This window comes from Paramacrobiotus metropolitanus, unplaced genomic scaffold (genome assembly GCF_019649055.1).
Source record: "Paramacrobiotus metropolitanus isolate TYO unplaced genomic scaffold, Prichtersi_v1.0 Parri_scaffold0000007, whole genome shotgun sequence".
NCBI lineage: Eukaryota > Metazoa > Tardigrada > Eutardigrada > Parachela > Macrobiotidae > Paramacrobiotus > Paramacrobiotus metropolitanus.
This window is the reverse complement of record NW_026570227.1, coordinates 559,932-572,797: the sequence shown is the minus strand read 5'-3', so window position 1 is coordinate 572,797 and position 12,866 is coordinate 559,932. Positions and strand designations below refer to the sequence as shown.

Here is a 12,866-nt window from a genome sequence, read left to right as displayed (position 1 = left end):
CATACTAATAGTAACATCAGATACGGCATCAAAAGAAATTAATAGGATTTTAATACTTGTATCTGTATAATTATGAAGTTCGAATTTTTTTATCGTGCTTGCCATAGGCAGTTTGAAAATAAAATCGTCTCACTACAACTTCGGTTGTGTAATTTTGCGCAAGTAAAGCGTGCTAGTGCTGGACAGTCCCGAAAATTGTTTTGTTAGAGAACATGCGTCATGAGTACGCGCTACAGCCTAATCTCGGTTGGACAAGTAAGCGCAAACTGCGTCTTGCAACATTATACAAAAAAAGCACATCATATTAAGTCGAGGTATACCAGTTCCTGCTACGGAATAAAATTGCCGTTATAAGAATGCAGTGAATGTAGAGATTAAGCTTAGCAGTCACGAGAACCCTCCACAGAAAGATCGCGGCTGGTGTTAGCCCGAAAGACCGTAAAATTTAATTATAGTCTGAATACGAAAGATTTCGGAATCCGCGAAAAAAGCCAAAAGGATAGACGTTATCCAACTGCTCATCCAGAATAGGGGAGATATCCACAAAACGCACGATCTAATGACGTTGTTGTTACCCAGCGAAACAGTTGTACAAATCATTCAATCAAACTGAGCCACAGCACACGATAATCCAACATAAAACATAAACTGTACCTGGCCAAGGGCCGCAGTGAATGTGAGAGCTTCCGCAGCACTTTGCAGTATGAGACTAATCTTTGAAAAGACTATCCTGAAAGAAGGGGCGACCCCCGCTAGTTGCCCATGGGGTCAACGTTGCTGCCCCTGGCGGCACCCCAAGTTGCCCCCAGGGGCAGGTACCAATATTGAATTCAAAGTAAGCAGATTTATTGTATCACGCGATAAATGGTTGAGAGCGTTTGAGACTGAGGGAATGCAAAATGTTTACTAAAAGAACACGCATTGTTTAAATACTATAAATATATCTAAATATCTGTATATATGTGTCGGAACACTTCCCTTAACACCATGGGCATAGTGATCGCCATTTGGTCTATCGTCGTTCGTCACTATCGCCATTTTTTGTCCTTTGCTATGACAAACTGATAAAATTGAAAAAATGAGAATTCATATTCTAATTCTATGATACCGTAATAACTGGAGCAATAATTTCCCAAACGTGGATGCCGACGCTAAGTTCGAAAATGCTAAAGTGTCTGACGGTGTTGCGTCATGCTACAGTCATAGTTCTAAGGCATTTTAGGAAGTTTAAATGAGACGGCAAGGTTTTGACGGCAAAAAGGCGAAGGTAAAGGTGAAGTTGAAAAGGCAAAGGGGAGGCACACGTAATCTTGGCTTACCCTACAAGCTCGTCTCAGAACTGGTGAACGCTTAATTTAAGCGTGCAACGGAGAGGCGGCGTAAAATAGCGTATACGTAAGATAGACTGCAATGGTTACAGCAAGGGATGGCCGATGGCATGAGCACATTGCCGCATAAAACCGTCCTACTGAACGCAAGTTCTGTGGTATCACACGAAATAAACCACTGCGTATGTCGTGTACACGAAAAGCAGGAATAATGCAGTAGTGGACACACGGCAAAAGAACGGCATTGTCGACGAATAGCATGCGCTGGAATTATTTTCAGGAAGGACAGTTCCGTGTAGCATTTCTCATGTTTCTTCAGCAGATCGCTTCCATGATACCAGGATAGCGGCATTAATACTGTGGTACAGTACAACCTTAAAACAGGGAGGGCGGCCTCGCGATAATTGATGACTCAACATAGTGACTAATCGCTGTTTGTCGAAACTCTCCATCCCCGCGCTTTATGCTTTTTGTGCGGATCTGCAGCACAGCTGCGCTGGTCGCAGAATTTGTTGGACCAAGCCGGTTAGAAAGCGGTTTTTGTATGTTTAAGTTTTCTAATTTTTTCTTCCAAAAATAATTTTTTCCCTAAAATATGATTTATGATGGCAAATCCATGCGTTAAGGGCTATCGAATGTTGCTTAGCTAGGGCAGTTGGAATCAGTAAGTCGAGCTGACGAACTCAACAAAAATTAAGGCTTACGCGATTTTTATATAGAGATTTTTGCTTAAGTAGCACGCTGTGGGCGCCGTTCGATCTTTATCTGTAGTTTGATTTAACAGAAATTGAGCAACATTTTTGAATAAACATCAATTTCCCTTTGAGTTATGTGTGGTAGTGCAGCCAAGATTACGGTCTGGAGCAACCGGCGGTCACGCCGCATCATCTTTGCCTGCACCGCGCTTGCGTTTAAAACAAATCATGTAAGTGTTTGCCCCAACCTTTTTCGTCTTGGACCGAACCGTGGCAGGGGATAAAAGGTGGCAGTGGCATCTGCCACTGGCAATTGCCACCGGCAGTGGCAGTTGCCACTATGCGTTCTGGCAAGCGGTAAAAGCTGGCAGTTGCCAGAAACGGTAAAACTAAGTTTTTTTCTACAAAAACGTCAGATTTCTCTAAATTTGGAGCAGCTAATGCGCCCCGGTTATATCTGTTAAAGAAATAAATATAAAAACCTTGCTCATAAGAACAATCGATTTTAATATTCTGGTAAAGTCAAAGATGCCCAGAGTAAGGCCTCACACATTTAAGAAATCAAAGAAAAATAATAAACTCAAAAAGCTAAAAGGCAAAACAAACTCAAAAGCTACCGAAAACTGAAAAAGGTAGTTTTAACTTCTAGTTACGGAAATGGTTCTGGCAGTGGCAACGGTGCTGGCAATCGGCGTGCATGCCGATCACATGAAACGTGCCTGCCCCAGGCAGTCCTAGTGTGCTACGTTACTACCTTTCAGTACTGTGCCGCCTGCTTTTGCTGAGAAATACCGACACGTCATTTTCAAGATTAACAATGTTGCACCAACATTAGCAACGTAGGGGAGCATTTTACTATGAAGCAAGAAAATATTCTCTTCCGAAACAAGCGCATTTTGCTATAAAGCAAGGAAATATTCGCTTTCGAAACATGCGCATTGTTATGCTGTTGCTTTATTAACTCATGCAACTCTATCTTCGCGAACGTAGTAGAACGTGCAGCGTAATATGAGTAGTTTCACTTCCTCCCACAGGTTGTCTGTCGCAATGTTTCTGTAAACGTTTTTACAGCGTTTTGTACCGGGAGCCAATGGCTGCGCTGGCGTCCGTGTGGCATTTTTAGCGGCCTAAACCGTCTAGCGAAATAGAATACGGAATACGGAATGAATACTCTTAGCGGAATACTAATATCCGGAATGTAATTTTTGGAATTAGGAATGGAAATTCAAATTTCACTTAGAACGGAATAGTAAGTATTCACGTAAGCTGCCCAAAACTAATAATGAAGATTTTACAGATGTTCGTCCCGACGATTCTGCACAATTGGGAATAACATAGTTACAAATAATGCACGGATCAACAGCGACGACACTGAACACGGCCAAGGTGGAATTTTAACTGCACGCACTCAAAGGCAAGAGCCCAGAGAACAAACTGAAGTTTATGTCCGCAGCACGCCAGCGGCTATCAGTTCTTTAGTGCCAGCACCCACGTTTTCCTTCATGTCCGGAGAAAAGCAACAGGACACTCTGATAATGGATATGGTGCTTTGGGTGGCCGTTGGGGTTGTGATAATCCTTCTGATAGTGACAATCGTGTACCTGGTTAGGTACATCGAGATACGCAAAGCCAACCGCAAGCTTGTGCAGCGGCTCCGAGACCGATATCCGCAATGCCGAGGGATGAAGTCTTATAGCAGAATTCGGGATACTTTGAAAGAGGAAGTTTTAATCAAGGGTAGTTGGAACACAAAGCCCGTTTATTCACGGGTTTGTTAATTTGGAATTCGAAGAACGTTGGTACATAACTCTTGCTTGCAGAATATCGTGTATACGCACATCTTACTATTTATTAAAATTTTGCGATTACTACTGTCTTTACGATTTTGCCAGTTATTGATTTTTTTTTAATGTGACACTGTTCTAAGATATAAGGGGAATTTACCTGCTGAGGCAAACACTTCCTGTACTTGATGCCGTCACCCGCCTGGGGTGTAACGATACGGCATCACATACGGTTAAATCGGGCGCGGTACATGAGCACCATGTTTAGCCACAACGCAAAACTCCAGCCGGGTGACCGCAACAAGTACAAGGAGTGCTGGCCTCAGCAGTTGAATTCCCCATATATAGAATAGTGCCAATTGCAACGAATAAGGTACATAAAAGATACCCTGCATTCGTTACCTGAGTTGCAGTAACGGCACCTGGTAGTGCCACCAAATTACCAATACCTTATACCCCCAGTACTTAAGAAGTAATTATATCTGTTATAAACCGATCGGTTGCCTCTCGTATGTACTCGAATAGTATACGAAATAAAAAATGCACTCGCTTGTACTGGAATCTGTATCCGTACTGCCACCAACAGATACCACAAACTTTACTTTGAATACTCGTACCGTATATTTCGACTGTGGGATACAAACTTGCCACAATCAAACAGAGAAATAAGGAATTCGAAGCAAAGAAAACTAGCCATAACGCGATGAAATGATGAAGCAAACTAGGTACTCTTATTGGTCGTACCAATAACAATATTATTGATCGTAAAAGTTGCTTAAACTGATCCATAACGTACTGTTACACATATACCTGCTACTTGTACATTTCGTTAAGGAATACAATCGTGTACAATATCTCTATTTATGGGCAGTAAAAACAGCGATGGACGATACCTCACTATTAACTGCAGGTTCATAAAACCAACAAATTATCATTGATTCGAGGAATAAACCCACTAATTACAGTAAGCAACCGAAATACCAAAAACCATAAACACCAACCAGCAGATGAAACTCACACAAGCCCTAGGCTCGGCCGGAAGCGGCCAGTCAATATTTCTCTTGCGCAAGAAAAAAAATGAGTTCCTGCTTATTGCCGGTCTGTCGAACTGTACTTAAGGGTACTCTTGGAGAACAACGCGTGATAATATTGCTTGAAACATTCCAGCATGCTGGGCTTACCACAAATATCATTGCCTTATATATTACAAGAAACAGCCTCGGCTTCGCCTCCGCGTTTCTTGAGGTCCATGGCCATTTTATTTTAATTTGAATGAATATTTATTAGATTAACATCAGTCTATTCGTCGAAACATGATCGGTACATGCAATAGGGCAAACACGAATTTTCTATGAAAATCAGTTCATGATTCTCTCAACCTTGAAAGCATTTTGCTGTACATACAGATAATTTTACGATATCCCCTACCCGAAAAGAAAGCCGAAATATCAGTCTATAAGGTGTGAAATTCGAAACAGTGATAGTGCACTGGATCACTAGTTCGGTAACTCATCACTTCACTGGCTCTTTTCACTGGAAGTTGGTGTGTGACCAGTGGTGTACGTCCGGTCAGTAGTGGTGGCTCGATTACTTGCTTAGCTAACCGGTTCCGTTCGCCGGACAGTTGTGGTAGCTCGGTCACTCATGCACACTGTACAATAATGACAGCTCGGTCACCCGCTCACCTCCTGGGCTTTCTGCGCCGGACAGCAGTGGAAGCTCGGTCACCCGCTCACCTAACGGGCTTTGTACACTGGACAGTAGTGACAGCTCGGTCACCCGCTCACCTAACGGGCTTTGTACACTGGACAGTAGTGACAGCTCGGTCACCTGCTCACCTCCCGGGCTTTCTGCGCCAGACAGCAGTGACAGCTCTCGTAACCCGCTCAACTTCCGGGATCTGTGCACGGACAGTAGTGGCAGCTCAGCACTTCTTCACCGAACGGGCTTTTTGCGCCGGACAGCATTGGTAGCCCGGTAACCCGCTGCGCTAACGGACTTTCTGCGCCGGACATTAGTGACAGCGCGGTCACTAGCTCACCTCCCGGGCTTTCTGCGCCGGACAGCAGTGGTAGCTCGGTCACTCGTTCCCTAACGGGCTTTTTACACTGAAAAGTAGCGACAGCTCGGTCACCTGCTCACCTCCCGGGCTTTCTGCGCCGGACAGCAGTGGTAGCTCGGTCATCGCTCATCTAACGGGCTTTGTACACTGGGCAGTAGTGACAGCTCGGTCACCTGCTCACCTCCCGGGCTTTCTGCGCCGGACAGCAGTGACAGCTCTCGTCACCCGCTCACCTAACGGGATCTGTGCACGGACAGTAGTGGTAACTCAGCACCCCTTCACCGAACGGGCTTTTTGCGCCGGACAGCATTGGTAGCCCGGTAACCCGCTGCGCTAACGGACTTTCTGCGCCGGACATTAGTGACAGCGCGGTCACCCGCTCTCCTACCGGGCTCTGTGCACCGGACAGTAGTGGTAACTCGGTCACTCGTTCCCTAACGGGCTTTTTACACTGAAAAGTAGTGGCAGCTCGGTCACTCGCTCACTCGGTCACTCGGCATCGGACAGTAATGACAGCTCGGTCAACCGCTCACATAGCTATATATAGTGGCAGTTCGGCCACTCACTGGCTTAGCGGGCTATTTTAACTAGAATGTAGTGGTATTTCGGTCAACTAACGGGCTTGTGCACTGAACAGTGGCGGTAGTTTTGCCTATCGCTGCTTGGCCGGCACTTGTTTAGAAATTGTCCTCGATTACAACGTTGGATATGTAGTCGTTCTTGTCGCAATAACGCCAACGCCCAACGGTCTGCTAATTAAATTGATTCTGATATTTTAATTAGTGGAAAATACTTTCATTTTTTAACTATATTTTATTTGGTTTACGTGGCAACATTGCTGGTTAAAAATACCACGATGATAATTATTATTATAATAATTTAGTTACATTTGGTGAAGGTAGTCAAAACTCTTCCGCTGTGGCGCTCGAAGCGGGAGAGGTTTTAAAAGAAATGAATACCATCTGGCCGGGTTTTCGACTACGGGCTTTCAGAATATAATATTGGTTTTGGTCAGTCTTTTCTGGTTTGCCGGCTCTGGTGTATCCCATTCGTGGCAATATAGATCTGAATCTTGATACGGCTGCCAAAATTGTGTACTCCGAAGCGTTGCAGGTTGCGGATACCGGCTAACAACTGCAACCACCAATTCCAGTTAAATCGCTGCAAACATATGACCCACCCGCCGCTTTGGTACATTGATCGATTACCCTGGTGTCATCATTCGCCACAGTAATCAAGAATTATAGCGAATCCTCAGAACCAGTGAGAAGAGAGCTCCGATTCTGCTGATAGAAGTATACACCCATATGGCATTACTTGTCACTTTCTCAGCGCTCGTTCACCACAAGAAGAAAGTAAAGAACAACTGCTTTTAATTGCAATTTATGCGCAGTAACGTTGTCGGTGCACCGATCCGGCTTTCCATATTCCTTTTTAATCCTAATTTGGAATATAAAATTGGAATAAACGCATAAAAAGAGAGAATCTGATATGTATCTGTTCCGAGTGGAAACTGCACTGCTAATTTACGAAATAGCAACACTCACACACTGACACTGATAAGTCTTTTATGGTGCGTGTAACAAATTCAAGAAAAGCTAAGAAATGTATTAAAGAATACTACAGAATACAGATTCCTGACACCGGAAGAATCTCATTAATTTAATGAGTGATCCAGCTTGATAATAGGTATACCGTTTTCTGATATCATGTAGGCTTTAATAGTTATAGCAGGAAACGTTCACGGGCGACACCGCCCCACCACCCCTGGATCGATTTTTACACTTTAAATTTTTAAAAGCAATGATATTGAAATTTGCAATGTGGGATAAGCTTTCACAATGTTTCCGCACCGAATAGCGTTTCCAAATTTTTTTGGATGAACAGTACTCAATAAAATTCACCTTAAAATTTTTGTTTTTTTTTAAAAAGTTTTACAAAAATAAACTTTTGTGCCAGCCGAATAGTGTAACAAGATCATTTTTCTGATACTCGCTACATTCCACACCTGTGCCGTACTGACGCATCGGATTAATCGGAATTTAGAGCCGTGCGCGAGCGCCGAGCCTCGGCTCGGCTTGTGAGCGCTCGCGGCTCGCTATAGCCAAATGAACGAGCTTTTACCGCTACTGGCGCAAGCAGAGTCGAGCCGAGCGGTCGTTTATCGATGGGCGAGCGAGCGGCAATCATAGGTCACGAGCGAGCCGAGCAATGCTTTCTGACGCGTACTAATTATTATAGAATTTCTAGCGATTTTCTTGCAAAAATGCGCGTTGGCTTCGCGCGAAATAAGTTGTCCGGAACTATTTTTTGTCAAAAAGTTGGCAAGCCAAATAAAAAAAAGTGATAAAATTCGAGATCACGAGAAAAACGAGTGGAGATCACGGAAAAAAGAGCGAATGACCGTCCATGGTTTTCTCAACAGTTTTTTTCTGTTTCATTGGAGTTAACTGGAGTTATGTTTTGTTTCGGTTCCTTAATGAAGGACGTTTCTAGCAATATGTTATATGGGTGAAAAAAGGTTGATAAAAGCTGAGTGCCTTGCCGAAGGGAGACACCTGTACATTAGGGATATTAATTTTGGGATGTCTTTTGTGTTAGCCTGTTATCCGATCGTGAACGTTTGCTGTAAAAAGCCGGTTGCTACAAAGGCAAACTGTGACCATGAGAATCTTTCAGACTTCCACGCTTACATAGCTGGCAAAGTGTATTAATCTAGTTGACAAGCAGATAAGGTGCGGAAACCGGACTATTAACCGAGTTACAGGCCATCTGAAATCGCTCTTTCACAGTTTACCAAACGATATCAGTCAACTTAAGTAAACCAACAGCAGAAGATAAGCCACACTAGGCTGTTGGTGGCAAAATTCACCTATCTACTCATCTATCGCAGCAGGAATATTTTCACTACTAAAGAGTCGCAGCTCAATAGCTGTGCCGACGTTTTAACGGAAGATTCAAGGCATAACAGAACATGTAAACTATATTGTTTTACAATTACCAGAAAATCCGACACTGGCATGCTGCATTGGTACGAAGACGGCAGTCGATGGGTGAACGCATGGAATGCGGTGGATGTGGTGGGGGATGATGGACTGCTGCAGCGCGGTCACGTGATTGACCTACAGGAAAGCGATGGCCATGCGCGGCGTCTGCTCGTAGATTTCGGATGCCCGGGACAGGAGTCGGTGCTGGTGGATTACGGGAAGGTTTTCAATGGCTTCCGGACCGCTCACGACTGGGTAACAGCATGGGAAAAAGAGGGGGATCGTAGCAGCTGTTTTGAATACGGACTCCGCAGATGGGGAACAGAGGGGGATCATAACAGCTGTTTTGCGTACGAACTCCGCTCGTCAGAGGCGGAGATACCTACTGCCGAGGTGTTGCTCCGCGCGCATTACGATCAGCCCTGGAAATGGTACCCAGCGAATGTCGTCATCTTCCAGGTGGCCGGTCTGGCGCAATACGCTCTTGTGGAGGTCATGCTGGGCGGCCGTGCAGTCCGGGAACTGCTGCCTTACGTACAGATTCGGCAACCACCTTCGGCGGAAGAGCTTCGATGCCAAGCATTGCAACCGGGTCATTTCATTTTCCCTCGAAACTGGGGTGATGAATTTTACTGGAAATGGTCAGCACCGAAATCGAACCTGTTCCAGTGCCGAGGTACAGAACGTCAGCACTTGCAGTGCCGATTGATCGACCTTCCCAGTCCTTACAGTCAACGGCGCCGTGTCTTGCCGGCTTTATACCAGAATATGGTAAGTCACGGCTGTAGTGCTTAAAAAGGCAGAGAATAAAATAGCAGCGGCACCGGCCCCTGGCAACTGCCACCGGCAGTGGAGGTTGCCACTACGCGTTCTGACAAGCGAAAACAACGTGGCAACAGTTAAAAATTCAAAATCAGCTTGAGACACGACAGGCCAATGCGAGAGCGGACTTACTAACATGCTCCGCTAAAATGACGAGTGATATCAACGCAACACGCTACGGACTTGATTTTTCCCGGAGGGTTAGAGGAAATTTTTGTGTTTAGATCGGTTCTGTAGAATTTATCTCTGGGACACCAGCCTGAATGTTGTACCCGCGCCTTCCATTGTAAAGAAGGCTGGAAAGAGGTTTTTCGATGCTGTTCAGCAAATGCAACTGCCACCGATTGCACTCAGAATCCGTGCCGCTCACGATCGAAGCGCGATAATGCGAGGGCCTTGTGAAAGCATTTCATTGGTGCATTGGTGCATTCCTAACACATGACACATCCTTGATGACAGAACTGACTACGGCGCGCCACGGCACATTATTTAAGCTGCACATGCTCCCTGAGTTCAGGGATGGCTGATGCGTGCCAAATATTGAGATAAATTATGAACAATGGACATCATAATTATTGATTTTTCTACTTATAATTATCTGACATCTTGAGAGGAGGGAAATTAATTTTGTCAGTTTGGTAGACGTGGTATACATGTAAGTGGCAATCGTACAATCATAGCGCAATTTTGCGCTGGATCCGTTCATTTGCGATGGAAGTTACGGGACAAGCTTGTTCTCGCTGCACTCATATTTTTTATTGTGGTGGTTTTCGGTTTTTATCTTTTTTCGGATAATCAGGGGGCGAACCATCGATACCCATTCTGTTGGACGACTGATCCACCAGTCTGCCGGATTTTAGAAGGAAGGTGGATGCGATCTCAATGAACATTCTCCACCTTTCTTGTCAGCTGCAAATACCCATAAAAAATCTTGTGGTGTTTTGTATTAGATTTTACGTACATCAGTTTCATGTGACACAAAGTAAAGGCACCACTCCATGGAGATGCAGACAAAAACGAAAAACTAAGTTAAGACATTACTATAAGCGCTATCAGTCGCATTACGACCAGCTCTACCGCTTGTACATGTGGTAACCATTTGCAACTGCAGTACGCCGTACTGCACAGTTATAGGATAAGCAGAATCACTCCAGTGACTCGGCGTATCACGTTCAGATGAAGAAAACGGGCTGCTTTCATTTCATGACAATTTATTGATGTTCATATATTCATGCCTTTTTCTCAATAGAAAACGACCAACTTTCGACCCGAGATTCCGGACACAAACGGTCTGGACGACTTTGACACCAGCATCCTAACCACCCGAGAGCGCGGCCTGATACTGCCAGTAATACTTTTAGTGGAAGTGTTCCAGTCACTGGAAGTCCTCGATCGGCTGCGCTGCCGACGCACTTGTTGGCTGTGGGACGACATCCTGGCTTCCCCGAAAGTGGTGCAACAGCTTTGTGTGACACTGCCAGACTGCGTGGGCTCATCATTACGTCAGCAGACAGACTACCGCATCGCCAGGTACCTCGCCCACAGCTGTATTTTAAAGCATGTCACTTCCGCCACCAGAACAATCTGTTTGCGGGACTTTCGTAGCCGGCAAGAATTGAGCGAGAAAACCACTCACTGCACACCGGCTGGTGACACGATCCACTTTATCGAACAAGTCCTACGGCATGCCGGCGTCCGCGTTGACCGTTTGGTGTTATGCCGGTACTCGCTGTCGCAGGCCTTGGGATTTCGGGAGAACTACGCGGTCCCACTACTCAACGACTTGGAGCCTCAGCATTCCACTCTGAAGCTCTGCTGTGGTCGGATTGTGTGGAAGAACTACCATCCGCGGTTCGCTAAAGAGATTCTATTACAGCTTCCAGATGCCGCTCTCTGTTTGAACGACATTAATCAAGCACTGCTTTGATGACGTTGGTCAAGAACCGTCTAGAGCAATGGGTAGGAGGACTGCCGACAGACGCTTACGTTCTATTCCGAGGGTTGACTGAGACTTTGGTGAATACCTTTGGCGGTGTGTATCTGACGAAAAAAAATTCGCTGAAGGAATAATGAAAAATTTATTCAGCGGCCACTGGCTGTTGTGTCGTAATGTTAAGCAATAATTGACCACCTTTTTAAACCTGGATGCGATTTAACCCGGCACTTAATTTTGAAGCATTACTTTCATAAAAGCGCTACGATTTTTGAAATACAGTATAAACTTTGATTCTCTTACCGTACATTGTGCGTGGATCATTGATAAATATCACATATGACCATAAATTTGACTAGCAGAACAAAATTCGCACCGCAATATTTTTCATGATGAAAAAGCTGCTCAAAGCTATACTCGTAGCCTTTCCTTGTTACCCCATTTGGATAGATAGTTGGTGTGTGACCAAATTTCTTACTCGCGTTTCGGGCCTAAGGAGAAAGCTCTACGTTCTCCATGAGTTTTTAGCTCCATCTCCCCATGGTACGTACTACGTCCGCAGATTTCCCACATTGCGTCAAGAACGGTAGCATGCCTATGCCATGACCTTGTTTGCCGCCCGACAATTCGCTGCACAAACAACATTCTTTTGCGGCAGACTATGTATCAACCAACAATTTGCTTTTCTACAGTCTTTCTGTTTGGCTTATTGCACCGTGGATTCCAGCTTTCTGAACTTTCTGAGCGTTTTTTCATGTGTTTCTTATAAAGCTTGATAGTTAAGTAATACGGTAAACTTCAATTCTTGTTTAGCTTTCAGCACTGTATGGTAACCACCGCGTTTAGGTAAATAATACGTGCACAGAGAAGGGAGACTACAGAAACGCCGACGTCACATCCGCTTTTCCTAGCAGCCTACGAAAGCCTTCATTTGAGGGGATCGAATCGTCGTGTATCATCTCGTTGCTTTTGTTGTTTGCCTTTAGCTAACAGCACAACCGAAGCGACGTTCCAAAGTTTCACACGATGAAATGCAAATAATTACTCTGTAGTAATTATCAGCAAATAATAACACTGTGGTAATTATTTGCTGTTGGTCCGATTTCTGTAACTACAAAAACTCAAAAAAATGCAGTCATTTTCAGAAAAGTTGAGTTTCAACTAATTTTGGTTTCAACGATTTTCATAATTAATGTGGTGCATTACAAAATAAAGTAAGTTTGAATCAAGGCAAACGAGAGTAGAAATTGTCGTT

General features: G+C 44.6%; 1 protein-coding gene across 2 annotated transcripts; it reads left to right on the top strand.

The window, feature by feature from the left end:
• The first annotated feature begins 8,771 nt into the window (after nt 1-8,771).
• Nucleotides 8,772-11,979, top strand: LOC129582244 (uncharacterized). Of its 2 annotated transcripts, XM_055473715.1 has the most exons (3): nt 8,772-9,627; nt 10,928-11,208; nt 11,284-11,979. In XM_055473715.1, the coding sequence occupies exons 1-3, from the start codon at nt 8,890-8,892 to the stop codon at nt 11,603-11,605; spliced, it is 1,341 nt and encodes a 446-aa protein (XP_055329690.1). In that variant the 5' UTR covers nt 8,772-8,889; the 3' UTR covers nt 11,606-11,979. The 2 variants fall into 2 exon arrangements, with proteins under 2 accessions (XP_055329690.1, XP_055329689.1); XM_055473714.1 differs by having other exon boundaries at nt 10,928-11,979.
• Nucleotides 11,980-12,866: the final 887 nt, after the last annotated feature.